The sequence below is a fragment of the Camelus dromedarius genome, chromosome 1, assembly GCF_036321535.1.
Source record: "Camelus dromedarius isolate mCamDro1 chromosome 1, mCamDro1.pat, whole genome shotgun sequence".
Taxonomy (NCBI): Eukaryota; Metazoa; Chordata; class Mammalia; order Artiodactyla; family Camelidae; genus Camelus; species Camelus dromedarius.
In genome coordinates this window covers 29,057,724-29,080,554 of record NC_087436.1, presented here as the reverse complement: position 1 = coordinate 29,080,554, position 22,831 = coordinate 29,057,724, and the positions used below count along the sequence as shown (strand labels likewise).

The 22,831-nt window shown below is 41.4% G+C and overlaps 1 protein-coding gene across 1 annotated transcript in view; it reads left to right on the top strand.

The window, feature by feature from the left end:
* Positions 1-13,581: 13,581 nt before the first annotated feature.
* Positions 13,582-22,831, top strand: part of PCDH10 (protocadherin 10) — a 42,103-nt gene continuing 32,853 nt past the window's right edge. Inside the window, exons 1-3 of the mRNA XM_010977684.3 lie at positions 13,582-17,061; positions 18,643-18,701; positions 19,297-19,403. Coding sequence (XP_010975986.3) covers positions 14,437-17,061; positions 18,643-18,701; positions 19,297-19,403 — 2,791 coding nt within the window. The 5' untranslated portion in view covers positions 13,582-14,436. The remainder of the gene's footprint in view (positions 17,062-18,642; positions 18,702-19,296; positions 19,404-22,831) is intronic.

The window sequence follows — 22,831 nt, the reverse complement described above, 5'->3', positions numbered from 1 at the left end:
AAGCATCAACAGGAAGCATCAGTGGGAAGGACTGAGATCTCAACCAGTATGTCCTTAAAAACTTTGGGGAAGACATAGCCAATGGGACTCTGTTAGCTCTTAAGCATAGTATTTGTTTCAGGTGAAAAGATACTCATTCTTAGCTTCTGTTTCACTCAGAAGCCATCCAGGAGAGTAAATTATTCAGAAATAGGGAGGATAAAACCTGGGGCCCACTGTCCAAAACAAAAAGGAGACCTTGGGTTAGTCTCCTACTGTAACAGATTCTTCATAGCTTCCCATTATTTAAAAAAAATAAACTTAGCTCGATACATTTAGCCAGTGTCTCCTTGGGTTTCTACAGGTTTATGCCTACTTTAAACCCCAAATGTTTAAGAGTGTTCAGGCTTCCAAATGCTGGAGAACTTCTCATCAACGAACAATAAATTTCATTGCAAAGTGTTTTTAAAACATACAATTTCAGAGAATTTATTTTACTGACCTTGAAAAGAGCAGAAAAATAAATATGAAGAAATAGTTTCTCCCTGAATTTCTTTGTCTACTTATTTCATATTAGAATTAATAATGCTTACACATCAGCTCGAGAGAACCAAATGATTCTAAAACAACTGTCCAGCAATAATGTGAGCATTTGCAAGCAAGCATATCTATTTGCAAATTATAAGCTACACATGGGCCAATAATTGCGAAGTAATTGAGTGCATTAAGACAAACACACAAATTAGGGTGGCAAAGAGGACAAAGCCAACAAACAAATAAAAAATACTGGAGAAAACATAAACACAAAGTAAGTACTGCTTATGTATCAGTGGCAGTATTCCCTAAGGTCAGCCCTACACTGATAATTATTGACCTGTCTCGGTGACTGTCTGAATCTACTCAGCTCTCAAATTTCTCCTTTTCACCTGAAGAATCTGGATTAGATAAAAAGGATTTTAGTTTAAAAGAGAAAGGGGTGTGGTATTTCACAAAGTTCAATGTGTAAAACGAAACAACAGGAAAATTGGAGGGCACCAGAGCTTGCCTCTTTGGAAATCACGCCCACTGTCCCCCCCCCCCCCCCCCCAGCTCCACTCCACATGGCTCTGGATGAAACCCTGGATGCATTTTGTGAAACTCTCCCAACAGACTGCTATAATGCCTAACTTTCTTGAGCTCCACCAGATGCCACAGTATGACTACGGATCGTCAATTTAAGGTTTTTTCTGTTTTGCTACATCATTTGTAATTGTATTATTATTCTCATGAATATAGTGCTTTCAATGTGGGTAACAGGCCTAAAGAATAGCAATTTTGTACTTAACATTCTCAAAAATATGTATCACGTCTCAGGATAGTAAATCAAGAAAGTATTGAATTTTTACAACTTAGCAATCAAAGCAGATTTGCCTGTAACTTTTAAAACAAAACATGTAAAGAGACAGACTAAAAACTTCTCTGTTGTTGGCTTGAAATATAATTCTGAGTGCTTTCAGTATAAAATTCTGATTTTAATATGAAATCAACTGGTCAATGAATATTAGAGTATTATACTCTTTCTAATGTATCTTTAGTAACATGAAAAAAAACTTCCTATAACAGTGTTTCAGAGTAAACCTGATACTTAAAATACTTCACAAGGGCACTCTCTTACCTAAGGGAGTTTATTTTATGTTTCTTATATTAACAACAAAAAGGAGGGAGGAGTTTGAAATGGGGACTAAAATGTCAAAAAGCCTAAATATAAAATTGTTAGCCAACTGAAATATCTTTTAGATACCTGCAATAAAACATGGAATTCAGCTGTGTATACTGCCACCTACAATTCACTGAAATATTACACATTCTTCTCAGATAAAAGAAAGAAATTCATAAATGTTCCTGAACACAATCAAAATTCAGCAGGGACTGTGTGACCCTCAGCAACTAAGACAACAGCACCATATTAAAAAGATGTCCTTAAATGCCATGGCCTTTTCTTTTTTTTAACCATTTTAAATTATTTCATAATTATTAAAGTTGAAATAAAACGCTAGCCACAACATTTCTGCCTTTACACGTAAACTCTTCTTCATATGTGGGCAAAACTTAAAACCACAGAAATAAATAGAGGAGTTCTTGTTACAGTCTATGATCTATGAATCAGATCTCGTGCTCCCATGCATGTCCTTATTTTAAACATAAAAATATTACATAAGTTATGAGAATGCCAGCTACACCCAAACTATGAACTTTAAGGGGGAAGAAGAGGAGCAGATTTTTAAAGGGGCATTCATTTTAAAACTGTAAATAAATTTTCCCATCTCAGCAGAGCTTAATTCAGATGTGCTACTAAAAAGAATCATGATTTTAAAAAATAAGGTTTTTAAAATAAATGAATCATACGTTCTAGACTGACATCTACTCACTTTCTGCCTTTCCAAGATAAATTCTAGAAAAAAATAGATAAGGAACAATATACTAAAATTCAGAAATAAATGCAGAAACAGAATACTTTAGAAAAATTCTAATGTGAATTACAGTAGTAAATAAATAACCATAAAACAACCAGTAACTTTATCTTTCCAATCAGAAGAGACTGTCAAAGCGATATATCTATGCATGTTAGAAACATCTCAGCACTCCAAAAGCATTCTCCACTTGGAATCTGGAAAACAGGGTACTATTTAAGGAATCACCAACCAGGAGAAGCCTCTTCCTAGAGTTTCTGGAATCTCAACACCAAAAATTGGGATTTTTTTTTTTTAATCCTGTTAATGAAGAATACATAGAAAGGCAAACAATCTTAATTCCCTGTCTTCCCGCACCAATGTCAAAGGGACTCACCTTGCAATAATAGAGATGCCCCAAACTTTCAAGCCTGGATTTCTCCTGCCAGCATCTCCATCTGTTGCCACCATCCAAGGTCGACAGAGGCTACATGGGAGTGGCTCCCATGAGAGGGTGACTGCTCTTCATTTAAGCGTCTGGCAGCGCGGGAAAGCTCTCGAGCTCTGCTGTCCCTCAGGTATTTCTGGGGAATTTCTGTCTGCCTTCTGGAGTAGACCTGGACAACAGAACGTTAAGGCCCTTTAAGAAACTTCACTGAAGTTACATAAATATTTGATACGTGAAAGGATTTCAGTCTAAAATGGAACTGGAGGTTATGAAATGGAGACTCACGAACATGCCCTCAGAAAAAACGAACTTCAGTACCGAGAGACTGATTTCCCGCAAACGCCTGATTTACGTAAGGCTGAAACTTATCTCTGGACCAATGAACAGCCGCCATCAATCCTTCTCCATCCGTAAGCCAATGAACTTACTGCTTAGACTCTGGCTGGACTCGCGCCCTCTGCACTCTTGCATGTAAATACATCCCGCTCCAAACCCTCAAGGGACTGCCCATAGGTTAATGCAGTTTGTGTTTCCCGAATTGTAATTCCTCCCACTATCCCCGAATAAACTGAAATTTCTGGTAATTCAAGCTTGCCTCAGTTTACCTCTTTATTTAGGCTGACATACTATTCTGGGATCTAGTTATCTCCTGTTTTATGTTTTGAATTAATGCTCAAATCTGTCTGGAGATCATTTTTATATATCGTGCAAGATGAAAAAGGAAACGTTTTCTTTCACAACAGACATGGAACTTCTGTATTATAAGTCAAGTGAGCTTCCACATACAGTACCATCCAACTTTGATCTGTCCTGTTTCACTGATATGTTTAGATATTTTCTTATGCCAAAAGCATCTTTTTCACTACCGTGCCCTTTTTTTCTTACGTATGTGAACCTGTGTATGTACTTCCTATTTACACTTAAACCCTTTCATTCTGGTCAAATACTTAACGGTTTTATTAGCCTGTGAAAAACCTTTCGGATTACTTTTAAACCTGCATGCATAAAATAATTACTAACCTAATTACAGAATTATTTCTAAACTCCATAATATCCATACCACAAACAATACAGGTGTTTCAGTTATGGAAAAAGAAAGCTGAGGGATAAGAAAAGAAAATACATATACACACTCTGGTGATCAACAGCCCTTTTCTGAACTGACATTCCTTCATTTCAGGACACTGAAGAACAGAGAAACTAGAAGCAAGGCAGTGTCCCCTCTGGCTTAAAACTCAGACCATTGCTTTGAATCTATCAAGTCAATCAACCTTTCTTTTTAACTTAACCCTGAAACACTTTAAAATTACAGTGTCTCCTGATTCTACCTAAGACACCGAATGTCCTCCCATCTCAGCCATATTTACTCTTAACATCTAAAATTCTAATCATAGAGGACTCCTTAGCTTGTCATCCTGACCTTATAAAAGGAATAAAACAATTCAGAATCCTGGACATTGTACTTACTCTATTCATAGTTACACAGTCAACATAGTATATGTGAAATAAGATGAAAATTATAAATCAAAGAACATTATAAGATGACATATTACTTTTGAGTAGTAGTTGTCTAGAAAGAGAAGGAATGCATTTCATGAGTTGTAAATGGGATGAAGTGTTTTGAACACATTTGTAATGTACAGTGGATTTTCCACTTTAAGCAAGGTTTCTTTGAAATAATCAACTGTAAAAGACCTTTCTCAAATACAGATTATTAAAAAATATAGCTAGTGGAATTGAGTATAATATCTCAGAAATATTTTTTAAGATGAATAATAGTATAAAGTTAAAAGGTCAAGCATTCATTCATTTAGTCAGCACATCTTTATGTTAAGAACTGGTTATACAGCCAACAAATCCATCAAAAATGTGACCATTCAGCTGAATGTTTGTTAGGTTCCTTGGGCTTAAGCAATACTTCTCTCCATTATCCTGCCTGGCCAAAGGAAAATACATTCTTGTTAAATTAGATTCTTGGTTAGGTAGTCGAACCAAACAAGATTTTTAAAATATTTTGAGAAAATCAGACATTAACAGTTCACCATTAAAGCAGAAGCAGCAGCCAAGATTCTCAAATGCATATGCTAATGAACAAGCAATAATATTAGGTTTTATCATAATTCTAAGGCTGAACACTGGCTGTTAGCCCAACCCATACCAAAAGCATTACTCAGGTGTGAAGGCTAAATGAGAATCTCTGCCATCTATGCCGACCTTAAATTTGGCCAAGTTCTTGCGAGTGGGGCTGGGGAGGAATAAATCCAAAGAAACGAAATTGAAGCCGCCTGGCTTCATAGATTTAAGTAACTGGGTCCAAAGTCAGGATATTGGCCTGTAGTTGAAAAGCTTGATGTGCTGTTTTTATGATCTCAATAGAAAAGCTTTTTGCTATCACTGTTTTCAGTTCTTTACTGTGCATGTACCTCTAACCTGCTTCAGATATTTCTTTTCTACTAATCTGTAGCATTCTCACCTTTAAAATCGTGGCAGAAACTGCCCTTTTCTAGAAATCTTTGCTTAATTAAATGATTTCATTCTAGTCTTTTCTGTACTCCCCATGTACTCAGCATTCAGAGCCATTCTATGTTTAAATGTATTCTCCATGCTGTTTAATGAAGTAATTTAAACATTTTATGCATATTCTTTACTTATCAAATTGCACATGAATCCTAGAGAAATATATCCATGATTTACATTTATTTTCCATTCTTTCAGTATCCCTCTGGCTGTGCTGCTATCACACCAGCACCAACGCGTGTTTTTGTTTCTTAAGGTGTAAGAAGTTACTGAGAACACTAATAGCAGTGCTAGGCAGAAATATAACAAAGAGGAGAATACTGAAGAGAGAGTTAAATACGATTGAGGCTTGAGGCTCAGAATGGGTCATTGTAATAAATTCATTCTATTCTAAGTGATTTTTCACCAATTTGTTTTTAATCTGGAGAGTTTCTAGTACTCATCGGCAGGAATATAGGAGTCGGTGTTAAGACTTTACACCAAGGAATTGGAGGGAAATAGTGAATATATCAAATAAGAGTCCTTTAATCCTGAAATTTTGATAAATATAGAAATTTAAAAAATAGTATTTTACAATGAAAGAGCCATATTTTATCAAAATGATTTTTTAAGTCTACATGTTTTATCACATAGATTAAAACAGAAAATTTAAACTTATCTTGAAGAAAAGAAGTATTAAAACAACACAAAGAAAAACTCAGTATTGATTTTTATGTTTTGATGCTTATTTAAAATTTAACTCGTTTTGTCTTATTCATTTACTGTTTCCATTCTCTTTAAAATTATAATTTCCTGCAAAATAAGGCCAATATAAAATTGTCCTCAAAGTAAATAGTTTGCGTTTTGTAAAGGAAATAAAACCACCAGGAAAATCAATACTATTATTGTCAATAAATATCTTATTTAAGGATTACTTCAATCAAAACATCTTGCTATAATAATAGATAATATTTATTGAAACTCTAGTATGGGCTGAGAATTTTACATATATCGGGTCAGTTTAAGCCTCCCAATGACTCAACAAGATCAGATGTATCATCATATTTTAACAGATGTTTAGAGTGTTTAACACACTTTGACAGAGTTTCAAAAGATTTAACTAATTGGGCCAAGTTCAAATATCTGGAGAAGCAGGGATCTGAGCCCAATTTGGTTTAATCCTTCATAATTTACTGTGTCATCATCGCCACAATTGGGTGCTTTCAGAAATGAGTAAGATCTAGAACCTACCTTATAGGGCCCCCATTCCATATATTCTGAATTACTGAGCACACTTTTAGAAGAAATATATTTTCCTTCCATCAGTACTTATTACCAAAATAATAATACAAATATTTTACTTACAGTGAGTAAATAAGATTCCATATTCATCTTCCTGTGGTTAATTCTTTCCATATTTAAAATTATTTTTAAGTCATTTCCTTTCATTTCCTGCTGGCAAAAGATTGTCAAATAAATTTAATTGTTTAATTTTCAGAAATTTTATATTAAAACAATCTTTTCTGAGCAACAATGATGGAATAAAATAATAGTTGCAATTTTGGTTAACAAAACACAATTTCCCTTTTAAAGACCAGTTTGGAAGCACACACAAAAAACACAAAAACCCACTAATATTTGCATTGTGTAAAATGGATACACTTAGTTTTTCCTAGCTTTTAAGAAACTCTAATAAACTATACGAACAAGGCAATACTTTTTGGCCCATTGATCAACAGGGTGTTTTTCAGGACTGAATGAAGCAGAGGTGTCTCCTTTTGGGCATGTTTGTTTTAGCAATTTCCATTTCCAGTCAGTAAAATCTGTGATTCCTATGCCAGGCACTTCTGCATGAGAAAGAGATGGATGTTTGTAATCTGTTTCACTTGTAGGAAAACATATTCCAAGTTTGGTTTCCTCGCAAAATCTCAAAAAAAAAAAAATTCTCAAATATATTTATGAATTCTTCCATGGCTCAACTCAGTGATGTAACAGCCATTCTACTAGCATAAATCCAGTACCCCTGTTAGTACAAAATCTAGATGAATTCCATTTTTAATCTTTAATTCATTTTTTTTCTTTTAGTCAATCCAATCATATAGACTAGAGAAACATCATGGTATAGTACCCGAGCCTCAGCCTGAGCACCAGAAGGCCTGGATTTGAATTTTCTCTTAATTTGGTGAGTTACTTAAATTCTGAACATCTACAGTATCCTTATGTATAATGTTGGTATGATAATACCTATAGACATGAGGGAAAATATTATAATGTAGCTAAGAATGCTTGGCATACCTTGGCTGTTTAAAAACTATTAATCACTTTCACCTAAAAAAAACTCAAGAAATTGCAATAAAATAAAGCTTTTTACAGCATAGCATTGCCAAACCCGTTTAGATAGGATATCATGAAAATCCAGTTTCTTACAGAAAGAGTTATGCTAACCAGACAGTCAAACTGCAAGTTTCTTATAGAAGGAGTTCTACTACTAACCAGCCAGTCAAACTGAGATACTTTTTTAAACTGAAGTTTCTATTTTACTATTTGTTCTGTTTACTATTATAATTCTAGTAACTAATGTAATTTTCAAGCTATGTTTGATATTCTTTCCCTGGTGTCTGTCTGCAATAACATTTTTAAACCCTTCAAAATATAGCCGTATGACTTGTAACCCCAATCACAATTTGAGTAATCTCATTCTGTATTCACAAAATTAAGGGGCTTCCCCTTAAGAAAACAATTCATACTTGCCAGACAAACACTAGCATTATGCTAACTATATCACCATCAAATAAGAAGCAAACCCACTGGGGAAGAAAAAAGAGAGAATTCTAGACACCTTTTCTCTTATATAGAGTTAATCAGGGCTTGCAATTAATTTTTGAAATTGTTTTATATCGGCCTTAATGTTTAAAGCTTCATTGCTACCTCTGAGCCCCATCAGTAAAACCCACACATCATCCCTGTTAGCAAAGCAGCTGGCTTTTTAAATGTGATGTCTTGTAGTTCTTACTTACAATCCTAATCACATCATTGATTTCAGTAATCTTCAGGAAGAGTAATTATTAATGCTGTCAAAAGCAGAGGCTGGGATTCAATTTTTTTCCTTTTCTTTTTTTTTATAAACCTGGATAATTAAGATTAAGCCTAATAATGTGACTCTAGAGGCCTCCAGGTAATTAGAAGTTTCCTATGGTTGAGTATGTATAATACAGCAAAGACACTGTCTTCACTTAAAATTCTTCACACATCCCAAATACTTAGTTACATAAGCCACAAATGGTTAAATAAAAATGCTAGACATAGCCACTCACCATTACTAGATTTTTTTTCAGACTCAACAAACAAGCACCACACAAAATTTTACCTGATTGATTTTTTTCTGTAATTTGAGACAGCCGTAAGATCTATTTTGTCTCCTAACGCCAAAAAGACGAAGGCACATGACCTTTCTTTCTAGTGTCTTTAACACACTAAGGAATTAAACAATTTTCTGGGGAAAAAAAAAAAAACACGATAAGCCAATACGAAGAGGATAAGAGACATTTTGGAGAAATCAGATTTTTCTATAATCAAAGCAATTTAAAAAAGAAAACAGGTAAGATGAGGTAATGCATTTTGATTTTCAGAAAGAGAGATCATGATGTAATAAAGATTGTCATTCTAAAGTAGAACTCTATTTACATTCTGAAAGAAGTTGTGAAACATAAGTTTCCAAAGGACTACGTATTTATCACCAAAAGACATAATATGTGAAGGAGCTGACAGAACGTTAGTGTGCTCAATGTTGATCACCCCCCTGTACTCAGGAAAGTATACATACATTTGGAACCACTGTCAAACACCATTGCCTAATTTGAAAATATTCCTAGACTTCTTATTGATCAATATCTCTTATAGAAAGGATAAGAGTATAGCATCTGGACTGAAATAGTATTATTAGAAAAAATGATATCATGAGCATTAGGATGTATAATTCATGTTGCTTTCATTGGCTCAGACCATTGTAAAAATCCATAAATCATTTTCTTGTTCATGTATTGCTTAAGTGCAATTTGTCATTCTGCATTAGAGGGCTGCTTCAGCTCATCAGTGCTTTTAATTCACTGTTTAGAGTTTAACAAAATGCTGGCTCTGTCTGATAACTGAAAAGACACTGAAATGTGAAGCCACACCAATATTAACAAGGTTAAACAAAATGAAGAACATTTCTACTTTGAATATCAAGTAACACTTAATAGCTAGTATTCTCAGTCCCCAAAACATGGATTGGTTTGTTCTCTATTGACTTCAAAGCATTAGAACACAGTAACTAAAGAGTTACCTGAATGCTGATAACAGCATGTATATGCTATAAATCTTTTCCAGAAACTCTAGTCAACACTCACTCTAGTGAACTGTAAATGAACAAAAATGAACAGTGTTTGTGGCACTGGCTCCAAAGCCTTGCCTTCCCACCTCTTAAGCTAGGTTACACTACTTACAGATAAACTGATTTCATGGTTACCCATTAGAGATGCAATACAGTCCAGGTCCTTTGCGTTTGCTTTGGGCACTGTGCTTGCTGGGGACGTCAAGTGCCAGGAACCATCTAACTCAACCCTGGTGGGACTTGGCGTTTGAAAGACTCCTTATTGACAATTTAAAATTTTTTTCTTCCATTTCTTAAAAAAAAAAAAAAAAACAGACAAGAAAACCAAAGCTCTGGGCACACTGCAATAATAAGAGGATTTAGAAACAAATTGCTTTCAAGTCAAGTTAAATCACTGCAAACACTCATTTATCCAAACCCTGGTTAACAAACTTGTTTCCCTCCCGCCTTTTCCAGAAAAGGGTAGGGAAGAAAGCAACCCGGTTAGCTAGTTTCAAAGTTTGCAACCATGTATATAAAACGAGTTTATGAGATCCTTGGTGCCCCCCACCCCACTTTTGCTGCCCTTAGAGGACAATGAAATAGACGAGGGTGCATTAACACTCACACACCAACCAGGAGTTTTATGAAAATTGATTTTGATAATCTCTCTTCAAATATTAGCTACTTCCCTCCTCTGTTTTAGGATATAATTTGTTTGGGCCCAGGCGGTTGGCGCTCTTGGAGAGGGCTTGGGGTGAGAGGGTTATGTTGCTACGTTTTGTTTAGTTTCTCCCTGCAGGTTTCAATAAAGGTGGTGGCGGCGAGGTCAAAGGATGCTGCATTACACGATATTCTGCACTTCAAAGCGGTCGTCAACCCCATCACCGAGGCTGTTAGTTATGTAATCACGGCCTCACTAAATTCTGGGGTTCACTGAAGGGAGACTGAAAAATAAAAAGGGGAAGGGAAAAAAATCTAGATTGATACAGCAAGGAAGAAAGTACAGAGATTACACTGAAGAGGCACTTTTAAAGGGCAAATTTAAAGTGTTGTTTTGTTTTGTGGGTGACGGGGTGGGGCTATCAAATGATTCCAGAGTAAGGAGGCAGAAAAGGTTGTTAATGCCAATATCTGAATCTCGGCCCAGGACAGAATGCTCTTGCCATTGCCCTTGGCTGGAGCTACTAAAAGGCAGGCGGACGGCCGGGCTCGTATCTATTCTCCCAGGCAGAAGACCCCATTGTCACCGCGCCGATACCAGGGCGCCTTGGAGACTAGAAGTCAGAGAGGCGAGACCTCTAGAGGACCCCGGCCGGCGTCGCCGGCGCGGATAACGGCCTCTGCGACCCAGGAAATCCTGCAGAGCCCCCAACAGGCGAGCCCTGCCGAAAGAGCTCCAAAGCAAAATTCTCTGGCTTGCCCTGTGCCGCTTTCGCCGCTAGGAGACGCCTATAACCCACGTTTGTGGAGAGAGTTGCCCTTTCAAACACAACTGCTATTAAAAAAAAAAAAAAGAAAGCAGCTCAAGTGTTACAGTGGATCAGTGGATGTAGTGATTATTTACAGGCAAATCTGGCCATCTCTCCACGTTCTCATCTCCACCTCTAGAAGCTCTCTGGCTCTCAGCGAACGTCCAAAGTGCTCAAACTTCATCAATATTTTGAGAGCACAAACCCTCTCCCCAAATTTCTGGATCTGCATTGTCATTCAGCCGCATGTCTCTCACACGCAAACACGCGCGCACACGCGCGCGCGCACAAGTGTTTCCGTACGTACAAATCAAACATTAGAAAATTACCGTCATTTAAAAATATGCTCCAAGATTCTGATGAGTCAGCTTGAAGACCTCAAAACATTTCATTTCAATCCTGCGGATGTAAAGAAAAATATGGGAGGGGGATGGGAGGGGTATAAAGTACAGATGCAATGCCGTTATTAATATTCAGATACACTATAATCTCTTTTTCATTGATCCACAGGTCTTTTTATAAACTGCCGCTCCATTCTCAGCCGCAGACGTGATGCTAAAATCATTTTAACTGCAGCGGTTTTCGCTCGGCTTTGGCCAGTCTTCAATTTACTGCAGCTGGAAAAGGATTAGCCATTTTTTGCTGGCATCCTTCCCTTCTAACCGCTCAAAGGCAGGACCCATCTCCATGAAAGAGCCAAGGGGGCGGGGGGCTAGGGCAGTAGACACGCAGTCGCGGGACTCGCAGGGACATGCCTCAGTCTACAATCAAACCCAAGGCCACTCGCCCTCCTTAATTCCCTGCCAGGAAGGAATGGCAACGTACCTTGGGATCGGGGAAACGACTCTTCTTTTCCCGCAGGTTGTGACGGTGTTACTCACAGGTCATTCATTCAGGAAGCCACAAGGGACCTTCTTATCCTGTGGCGTAAAAAGGAAACTGAACAAGGGGTGGTTTGGTTGAATAAACAACCTTCTACAGCCCATTAATTAACATAAAATTATGTTTAAAAAAAACATTTTCTCGGAGAATTAACATTCAATCCACTCTTCAGCATTGAAGAGTTCGCGCTGTATTTTAACTTCATAAAAACTGGGTGCTTGGATGCGCCGCTTCCCACCGGCGCCTCGGGAGTGAGCACTCAGCTCGTCAAGCGCATCCTTCGGGACCCAGAAGGGTATGTGGGAGGTGCTCGGTTGGGGCTTACACAGAGCGGTGCGCTGGACCAGGGAGGTTAGATGACAGCACTGTGAATGTGCAAGCGCGTTCGCAGATACCCGCAGCGGCACACACTCGAACCCCGCGTGTGCACGGCCCCTGGCCACGCACCACCCCCAACCCCGCCCCCGCCCGCATTCCCGGCCGCCTAGCTGTCCTCATCCAGCGGTCTTGACCCAAGCTGGGCAAGAATCGGTGCATCGGCCTAGTTTAGGGCGTGGGGGCGGGGTGGGGGGGGTCCTCCAACTGTCAGAAAAAGCAGAAAAAAGCCTGTGCGCGCCGCCGCTGCGCCGAATGAGGCGCAGAGATATTCCAGGCGCCTTGCGGCTCTCGGAGGAGCTCAGTGCCCGATGCCCGCGAGTCGGACGTTGAGCGGGCGGGCTTTCGAAGGCAGAGCTCAAATGATACTCCTCAGTCATTGATCAAAGCGCTCACAGCTCAAACCAGGTCCCCAAGCAAATTAATCTATTTGGTAAGAATATTGTGGATATACGTTTAAAGGGAAAACGCAAGCCTAACACGACTGCACGTCTATAGGAGGTGCCAGCCCTCATCCCTGGGCGTGAATCCCCCGGCTTTTCAGGACCAATCTCCGCCCCATACTCCAACTGCTTCACCCCTTTCCACACGGCCCTTTCAGACCCTCACACTTAGTTTGACACGGGCCGTGTTATGTCTGTTTTTCAAATGTCCTGCCAATCTCCGCCAGAGTCCCTTAATTAGTAACCCTTGCCAATTAGTGGCCCCTCTGCAACTTTTTCCTGTTTTCGGTGACTTATTTCCAAAATCAGTAGCAAGGAAAATACCTTAAAGGAAAAAGAATGTTAGCGTCATTGGAAACCCCGCTCCTGGGAGACGATACCGCTGTTGCTATTATGTTTTCGCATTTGCTGATGCAAACAGGGGAACCTCTCTATTCCCTTTCCATTACCTGCTGCTGGGGACTGGGAACTTTCCGCGGCAGAGTCCCCAGCTAGCGCCTCGGGACCTGCCGGGCTGTTCTCGCTCTCACACTCACACTCACCCAGGCAGCCGGGGCGCGGGTTCTATCCCGCCCGGCCCGGCTGCCTAGTGACGGGCCTGCTTGACGGCCAGTTTGGCCAATTAGCGGCGGCTCGGTGGGTGGTGCTCCTCAGCGATTGGTTGGCAGAATGAGGGCGCTGCGCAAAAACAGAGAAGCAAAGCGCTCGGAGCTCAGAAACTGCCAGCCGAGATCACAGTCTCTATGGCTGAGGCAGAGGAGGGAAGGACTGGAAGGAAGAGAGACAGGTTAGGGGGAAGAAGAGTCTTGGTAAAGAAATAGAAGAAAAGCAACTGCTCATCACACTTACAGAGAGGCAAACGGCGGTGGAGATGAGGACAGAGAGAGACAAGACTATGAAAGCCAAAAATCACAAATAGAGCGAAAGAGAAAAAAATGCCAAGAACAACATCCATCCGGAGAAATGAAGAGAATGAAAGTTTTATGCTGCAGAGCCATTCTGGGCTTTTCCGGCACAAAATTCTCTAGCTGTTTTTTAAGCTCTTTTGCATTTGCCAGCCCATTTGCCAGCCGTTGACATTAAGAGGCATGTTCAGCGGTGCCAACAGCATCTCCTCTTCCTCTTCATCTTCCTCCTCCTCCTTCTCCTTCTTTTCCTCCTCCTTCTCCCATCAGCAAGAAGACAAACCGAGGACAGTCTTTAAATATCGAAATTTCCTCCTTGGGATTTGCCAGCGCCGCGTTGCGCCAAGACTGTCGGAATAAAGGAGGCTGACTATTGTATTATTATTTTATTAATTGGTCATTGGGAAGATTACTGATGAGGAAAAGGGGTGCCCGTCACCCTTCCTGCACTAAGATTGAAAAATGAGGCTGAATTGGGGGAAACCCTAAAATGAAGCGAAAGGAATAAGATTGTTAAGGACAGAAAGCCACAGGAGACCCCCACATAGCGCACTTTTATTTTTATTTTTTATTTGAGATTTCTTTTTTTCGTGGTGGTGGGGGAAGTGATTGGGTGGCTGACTGGCTGCGGGAAGCTGCTTCCTTTCCCTTTGGAGATGATTGTGCTATTATTCTTTGCCTTGCTCTGGATGGTGGAAGGAGTCTTTTCCCAGCTTCACTACACGGTGCAGGAGGAGCAGGAACATGGCACTTTCGTGGGGAATATCGCTGAAGATCTGGGCTTGGACATTACAAAACTTTCGGCTCGCGGCTTTCAAACGGCGCCCAACTCTCGGACCCCTTACTTGGACCTCAACCTGGAGACCGGGGTGCTGTACGTGAACGAAAAGATAGACCGCGAGCAAATCTGCAAGCAGAGCCCCTCCTGTGTCCTGCACCTGGAAGTCTTCCTGGAGAACCCCCTGGAGCTATTCCGGGTGGAGATCGAGGTGCTGGACATCAATGACAACCCCCCCTCCTTCCCGGAGCCGGACCTGACCGTGGAGATCTCTGAGAGCGCCACGCCGGGCACCCGCTTCCCCTTGGAGAGCGCATTCGACCCAGACGTGGGCACCAACTCCTTGCGCGACTATGAGATCACCCCCAACAGCTATTTCTCCCTGGACGTGCAGACCCAGGGGGATGGCAACCGATTCGCCGAGCTGGTGCTGGAGAAGCCGCTGGACCGAGAGCAGCAAGCGGTGCACCGCTACGTGCTGACCGCGGTGGACGGGGGAGGAGGGGGAGGAGAAGGAGGAGGAGGCGGTGGGGGAGGGGGCCTGCTCCCCCAGCAGCAGCGCACCGGCACGGCCCTACTCACCATCCGAGTGCTGGACTCCAACGACAATGTGCCCGCCTTCGACCAACCCGTCTACACTGTGTCCCTACCAGAGAACTCGCCGCCGGGCACGCTAGTGATCCAGCTTAACGCCACAGACCCAGATGAGGGCCAGAATGGCGAGGTCGTGTACTCCTTCAGCAGCCACATTTCGCCCCGGGCGCGGGAGCTCTTCGGACTCTCTCCTCGCACTGGCCGGCTGGAGGTGAGCGGCGAGCTGGACTACGAAGAGAGCCCAGTGTACCAAGTGTACGTACAAGCCAAAGACCTGGGCCCCAACGCCGTGCCCGCGCACTGCAAGGTGATAGTGAGAGTGCTGGATGCTAACGACAACGCGCCTGAGATCAGCTTCAGCACCGTGAAGGAGGCGGTGAGCGAGGGCGCGGCGCCCGGCACAGTGGTGGCCTTGTTCAGCGTGACAGACCGCGACTCAGAAGAGAATGGGCAGGTGCAGTGCGAGCTGCTGGGGGATGTGCCGTTCCGCCTCAAGTCTTCCTTCAAAAACTACTATACCATTGTGACCGAGGCTCCTCTGGACCGAGAGGCGGGAGACTCCTACACCCTGACCGTGGTGGCTCGGGACCGGGGCGAGCCTGCGCTCTCCACCAGTAAGTCTATCCAGGTGCAAGTGTCAGATGTGAACGACAACGCACCGCGGTTCAGCCAGCCGGTCTACGACGTGTATGTGACCGAGAACAACGTGCCGGGCGCCTACATCTACGCGGTGAGCGCCACAGACCGTGATGAGGGCGCCAACGCCCAGCTAGCCTACTCTATCCTCGAGTGCCAGATCCAGGGCATGAGCGTCTTCACTTACGTGTCCATCAACTCCGAGAACGGCTACTTGTACGCCCTGCGCTCCTTCGACTACGAACAGCTCAAGGACTTCAGCTTCCAAGTGGAAGCCCGGGACGCGGGCAGCCCCCAGGCGCTGGCTGGCAACGCCACTGTCAACATCCTCATCGTGGATCAGAACGACAACGCCCCTGCCATCGTGGCGCCCCTTCCAGGACGCAACGGGACTCCAGCACGCGAAGTGCTGCCCCGCTCGGCGGAGCCGGGTTACCTGCTGACCCGCGTGGCCGCGGTGGACGCGGACGACGGCGAGAACGCCCGGCTCACCTACAGCATTGTGCGGGGCAACGAAATGAACCTCTTCCGCATGGACTGGCGCACGGGAGAGCTCCGCACAGCGCGCCGGGTGCCGGCCAAGCGCGACCCCCAGCGGCCTTATGAGCTGGTGATCGAGGTGCGCGACCACGGGCAGCCTCCCCTGTCCTCCACCGCCACCCTGGTGGTGCAGCTGGTGGATGGTGCTGTCGAGCCCCAGGGTGGGGGCGGGGGCGGGGGCGGGGGGTCAGGAGAGCACCAGCGCCCCAGCCGCTCCGGCGGCGGGGAGACCTCGCTGGACCTCACCCTCATCCTCATCATCGCGCTGGGCTCAGTGTCCTTCATCTTCCTCCTGGCCATGATAGTGCTTGCTGTGCGTTGCCAAAAAGAGAAGAAGCTCAACATCTACACGTGTCTGGCCAGCGACTGCTGCCTTTGCTGCTGCTGCTGTGGCGGTGGGGGCTCGACCTGCTGCGGCCGCCAAGCCCGGGCGCGCAAGAAGAAACTCAGCAAGTCGGACATCATGCTGGTGCAAAGCTCCAACGTACCCAGTAACCCGGCCCAAGTGCCGGTGGAGGAGTCCGGGGGCTTTGGCTCCCATCACCACAACCAGAATTACTGCTACCAGGTCTGCCTGACCCCTGAGTCCGCCAAGACCGACCTGATGTTCCTTAAGCCCTGCAGCCCTTCGCGGAGTACGGACACTGAGCACAACCCCTGCGGGGCTATCGTCACGGGTTACACAGACCAGCAGCCCGACATCATCTCCAACGGAAGCATTTTGTCCAACGAGGTAAGGCTGAAGCGAAAGGACCACCATCTCTCATCTCCTCCATCTGAAAGCCTCCTCTAGCCCGGCCCTTGTATCTCTGGTGCACTGTGTATTTATATTTAGGGTATTAGTTTATTTGTATTTTTATGGGGACAGGAATGGGGGAATCACCTCTCCTACCCCTTCGTGTGTAACAAACTTCGTGTTGTCCCTAATTTTCTGCGCTCCACCCCTTCACGTTTATTTTCATCGCCCCCCTCCCCCCTTTGGTGCTTTGCCACCTTGGACCTTCCTTCTTTCCTCTGGCATCTTTCCTTTAAAATCCTAAGCCCCCTTTCAGTCCTTTCTCTGCTTAGAAACCTGGGGGTTAAGGGGGAAGTGCGCGGGGGGAGAGGGAAATGGGGTGGAGGGACTTTCTGGCTCTGCCAAAGGTCTTTTTCGCTTTGCATTTGTCCCAGGAGTTAATAAAGTTAACTGTTTTGCTTTGTTTATCAGTGCTTTCAGTCGCGTGTAAAAGTAAGCTATAGATTGTTTAACTTTGCACAGTTGTCTAAACTCGAATGCATGTTTTAGTGAATGAGTTATCAGATCCTTGTCCTCTGAACTCGGGTTCCAGAAAAGCCTTCAGTTCTGCTCTGGACAGCATTTACAGACGCTCTTGAAGCCGAACGCCCACACAGTGTGAATTTGAATGAAGTTGCTTTGGCACAAACCCCTGTAAGCGTAAACTAACGGAAGGCTTAAACAGTTGTTGTCGTAAATACACCTTTTAGCTAATAATCGCCTTCTTGCCACCGTTCTTGATAAATCACTGCTATTGGCTTTCTTCATCAAAGAATTTGCCTTGTCAATTCCGATTTCTTCTTATAAGATGAAGAAGTGGCGAAGTTGAAAGGAGGGAGGGAGCGGGAGAACAGTCGATTTATGTAAAAGAAAGTTTGGACCGGAAAAGGTGTGTGGGTGGTGAAGGCGGGAGGGGACTGCAGAGGCTATTGGGAGGGGGAAAAGAATTGGGGCCAGGATGGGAGGGAGGATTATGAACTCCCTTCTTGGCAGGTTATTTAATTTATTTGAGTCTTAGATATTATTAATTGACTTTCATGAATATTTGTACAGCTCATTTGTATCTTAAGCACATTTTGAAAATAAACAACAAAATAATTCCATAAAACATCCAAACTTTTTGCTTATTGAGCGTGCTGTTTTTCTTGTGTCAACCAGTATGCACCTAAACACTTTTTTAGACCACTGAAAGAAAGACTGCAGCATATAACTAGGTTGACTCTATTAGAGACAATAGTTTATGAGCCCCAGCTATGAGGTTATTTGCATTCTCTCCTTAAAACACACACACACACACATTTAAAATTGGCCTTTTATTTCTGCAATTTTTTAACCTTTACTGAAAATCTATATTGCAGTGTCTCTACATGTCTTCTTGCCTTTAGCCAGCAATCGCTAGTCCAAGGTTTTAGGACAGCTTAGAAATTCATCAAACTGTACACAATTACTTAAGCTAGAATTCATTCTGAATGTCAAAAGCAGACTGTCAGTTAAACCCTTAGCATTCAAATGCTCTTGATTTATTTATTTTTTTTCTAGACTAAACACCAGCGAGCAGAGCTCAGCTATCTAGTTGACAGACCTCGCCGAGTTAACAGGTACGGACTTTTTTTCTAGTTTGGTGAATGGACAGTTTACTACCTACTAAAAGTGGGAATTAGGTATATCATTCAATATGAAAATAGAAACCGGATAAAATATTTCCAGTTAGCGCAGAACATAAATATTCATTATGTTGGGTTTCCTAGACAATAAAGTAAAAGTAAAAAATAGGGGTGTATTTCATTTATATATAACTACTAAATGTAGTTGAATAGTTTGTCGGTTTACACTCCTACACTGCTTCTGATAATCTTCCTGTTCCAGGTATATATATACATGCACACACACACACACACACACACACACACACACACACACACACACCTCTTCTATGAAAATGATATAAACATATGCTTAGTTCCAATCATAAAATCCTGACTAAACAACATGCCTTAAGGACTCAAACTGACTTATTATGTTCAATTTTAGAAAGTTAGGCTTAAGGTTAAGAAAACAAGCTTTGCACAGAAAAGAGACACCTGAGAGCTTGAGGCATCTGCAGCACCATCGGTGACCATGTGGTGGCAGAAGAATGTTTTCTTTGTTTCTTCACCTTTTTTTATTCTAATCTTCACATTTTTGTACTTCTAGTTCTGCATTCCAAGAAGCCGACATAGTAAGCTCTAAGGACAGTGGTCATGGAGACAGTGAACAGGGAGATAGTGATCATGATGCTACCAACCGCGGCCAGTCAGCTGGTAAGTGTGATCGAAGTGCAATGCTGACTTTTACGGTGTGTTTTTTTTTTTTTTTTTAAATAAATCCTGAAAGGATGATGTTCTAGGTAATTTTTAATGTTAGTAAATCTACAGAAAAATGATGCCATCCTATGATGATAATTGTATACTCACAGAGGATTGTAAAAATGTAATGTTCCTTTGGAGAATGAAAGTTAGAAATTCATTGTGGCATCTGTTAGAATATGAAACATTCTTCCTTATATAATTTTTTTAATGGAATTATATTGCGTACAAAAAGTTGTGGATTTCTCATTTGGTCCAGTCCTCAGTCTTCAGTCAGTTAAGGTATTATTAGACTTGTTTATGGATGAGGTAACTGAGGATAAATGAAATTGACTGACCTGCGTAAAGTCACAGAGGGTAAGTGGAAGACTGGGGACCAGAATCCAAATTTCTCGCCTTCCAGAGAGATATGCATTTTGCATGCCACCGAATAGTAAATGAGAGAAGGAATGGTGATTAAAAGTCATGAATAGGTTGAAAGCAGGATTCCCAATCCTGAGTTCTTAGGCTTCAGGACATTAGTAAGCATTTGATAATGTATATTTTCTGAAGCATCCTAGGTTTCCTCATATTTTCAACAGGATCCGTGACCTGTCAAAAGTTGAACTCTAGGTGTATTTGTATGTGGGCTTACTGTTAGTCACTGATCGGGTTGTAATGGGACACATTTTTTTACTTTGTTTTACTTTATTTTACTTTTTCCTATGTAAATTTACTCGTGTTTCACGGGATCCTGATAACTCTAATTACTAACACTTAAAGAAAACACTTATAAGAAATGAAATATGTACCTTAAAATAATTTAAATCATTTCACAAGGTTTGGGTTTTCTTTCCACTTCATTCACATCCCAGCTATGAAGGGTGCTTGTTGGATATATATATATATATTTTTTTAACTTTTTCTTTTCCAGTTGAGTTTTGTGTTTATCTGACATATAAAAAAGTGCAAAGACAAGTTCACTTTTGCAACTTCTGAAAATGCCCATTGTTGGACCATCTCTAGGTCCAAATTCATTCACTTAAGCTTTGAGCTTTATTTGGGTTAGTGATGTAAGCACAGAGTGATAGAGTCCTCATTGATCCTCGAGAGCCCCCATTCCTAAGCACACTCCGTGGACCTCTGAACCGTGCTGAGGCAGTGTGTCAAAGGGCAGTATCCGCCCCATGGTCGCCTGGCAGCAGTGGTGGCCGCAAGCCTCTCACTTGGCTAATATGTGCTGTGTCTGAGGCTGCATTAGCCTTGGGAAACGCAGGCAGGAGGAGGAGGGAAAAAAGGCTACTCAAGGGTCTCTTTATATTGCTGCAAGTCATTAATATGCAGACCTAATGAGACTTGAGAACTGCCAAGAATCCCCGGAGGTCCCTGCCCCTTGCGGGCCTTCATGCTAAGTGAACAGAGCATCTATTTAGTGTCTGGGAACCTGACAACAAACCAGATCTTGCCAGAAGTTTATATTTGAGTACAAAGTCCCTTTCATTTTTGGCCTATATATGACATATGATTTATTGTTATCTTTTAAAAGCTGTACACTTAGAATTGCTCATTCCTATTCTATTTTTCAGAGTTTCTAATTTAATAGTCAGCCTTTTAAAACTTTTGAAGCAGAATGTTTAATATTTAAGAAAAAAAAAGTGTATCCACGTCTGCTGCATGTTTCCTTGGGTGCATTTTCTTTCTTTCCCTCTCCCCCACCCACTTTGTTTTTTTCTGTAGCACTTCAATCTCAATGAACATTTCAATTAGTTTAGTCCCTCAGACATAATGAGACATAATAGCCTAACCGAAGAAAGAGAAATGAATAAACATCTGCAAAAAGTGCTAAATTTGGAAGATGGATAAGCGATATATTCTTATCAATGAGCCTTCCCAGGAGCTATTTTATTTCACAGGCACTCAGTGTTGCCATTTTGGTAATGTTCCTTTCAAAATATTTGAGATGTCAAAGCATATGAAAGGAAATTTTAAACGCTAAATTGTGTTCCAGAAAACATTTAAAAGCAAGGCGTTTTTTATTTTTCTTATCAAAATGACAATTTTTTTTTTCCATCTTTGAGTTCTTAAACATGTGAAAGTATTGCAGAACTAACAATCTGTGTATCCATTTCGTTGGCAGTTACAGGGCAGCCACACTTACTGGGCACAACAATGGCTGTTTTAGAACTGTAATTACACACTTGGATTAAGAAGCAATCATACCTTTGTGTGCTGAATTGAAGTTGGATTTAATATGTTTTTCTGACTTTATTGTAAAAATGATTTTGAAGTGGTTACTTTTTAAAGTATAAAACCCTAAGTGGAGAGAATTAAGATGCATTTACTTGATGAGTTTTTTCAGTCCATTCGTGATGTTGTGTATTATAAACTTCAACACAAAGTATCTAGAATAGTTTCTAAAACTTAATCCTATTTCAAGTAAATAACATCTGCTTTATTTCCTTGTAAAACCAGATACTTAGGACCTTCCAATTTTGCAATATTAGGAAATATTCTCATAGCACATCCATTTCCAGGTTTAGGGTATTGAAAATTTTGTGCTAATAAACAAATCCCACTCAGCTAGATTTTGAGTGGGGAAAGCGAGTTTATCAAAGAAAAACAACACTGGGAAGATATAGATTCTGAATCCTCTAGTTTGTACCTTATTTCAGATTACATTAGATACATTGTCAGGCTTAGTGCGTCACCTGTTTAAACTTCCTAACTTTTTATTTATTCCCACTTTCTTTTTCTGTGTTAGTGTTAACTTTGTATTTATTTGGATATGCCTTGTATTTATTCTTCTATGAATAGTTTTCTTTTTTTGTTCTTTCTTCCCCTTCCCCCCCTCCCTTGCTTTTCTCCTTTCTAAGCCATTTGCAGTCACCAATCTTGTTCACAGAAGGGCTTTAAACACGGAGGCAGCTGCACAGAGAATCACATAAGCTTTTTCAGTTTTCCACTGCACCTGGCTCCATGTGTGAAATTCTTCGGCTTGACCACTGCTCTGTGGCATTTTCTCTCTATAGTCTTGTCAAGGTGCTTTCCGTTTTTTTTCAGGGCATTATTGATGTATTGGTTAGATATGGCAGAAGTCCAAGGAGATGTGGTAAATGTTTGCATAAATCATCACAAGAGGAAAAACTGACTAATCACAGCTTTAATTGCAAAAAACATATAAATATATTCTAAGTGGACTTAAAAGCAATATATTTTCAGTTTTATAATACCATTAGATTAAAAGATAGCCTTTTTTTCTAGTTTAAATGATACAACTGATACAACATAATTAGTTATATATTCTTAAAGATTTTAATATTACTGGAGGTAGACCTAAGGAGATTATTTAGTTATGAGAAGTTTTTTCCATTTATTAAAGTACTTACCAGTGCATACTAGGATTG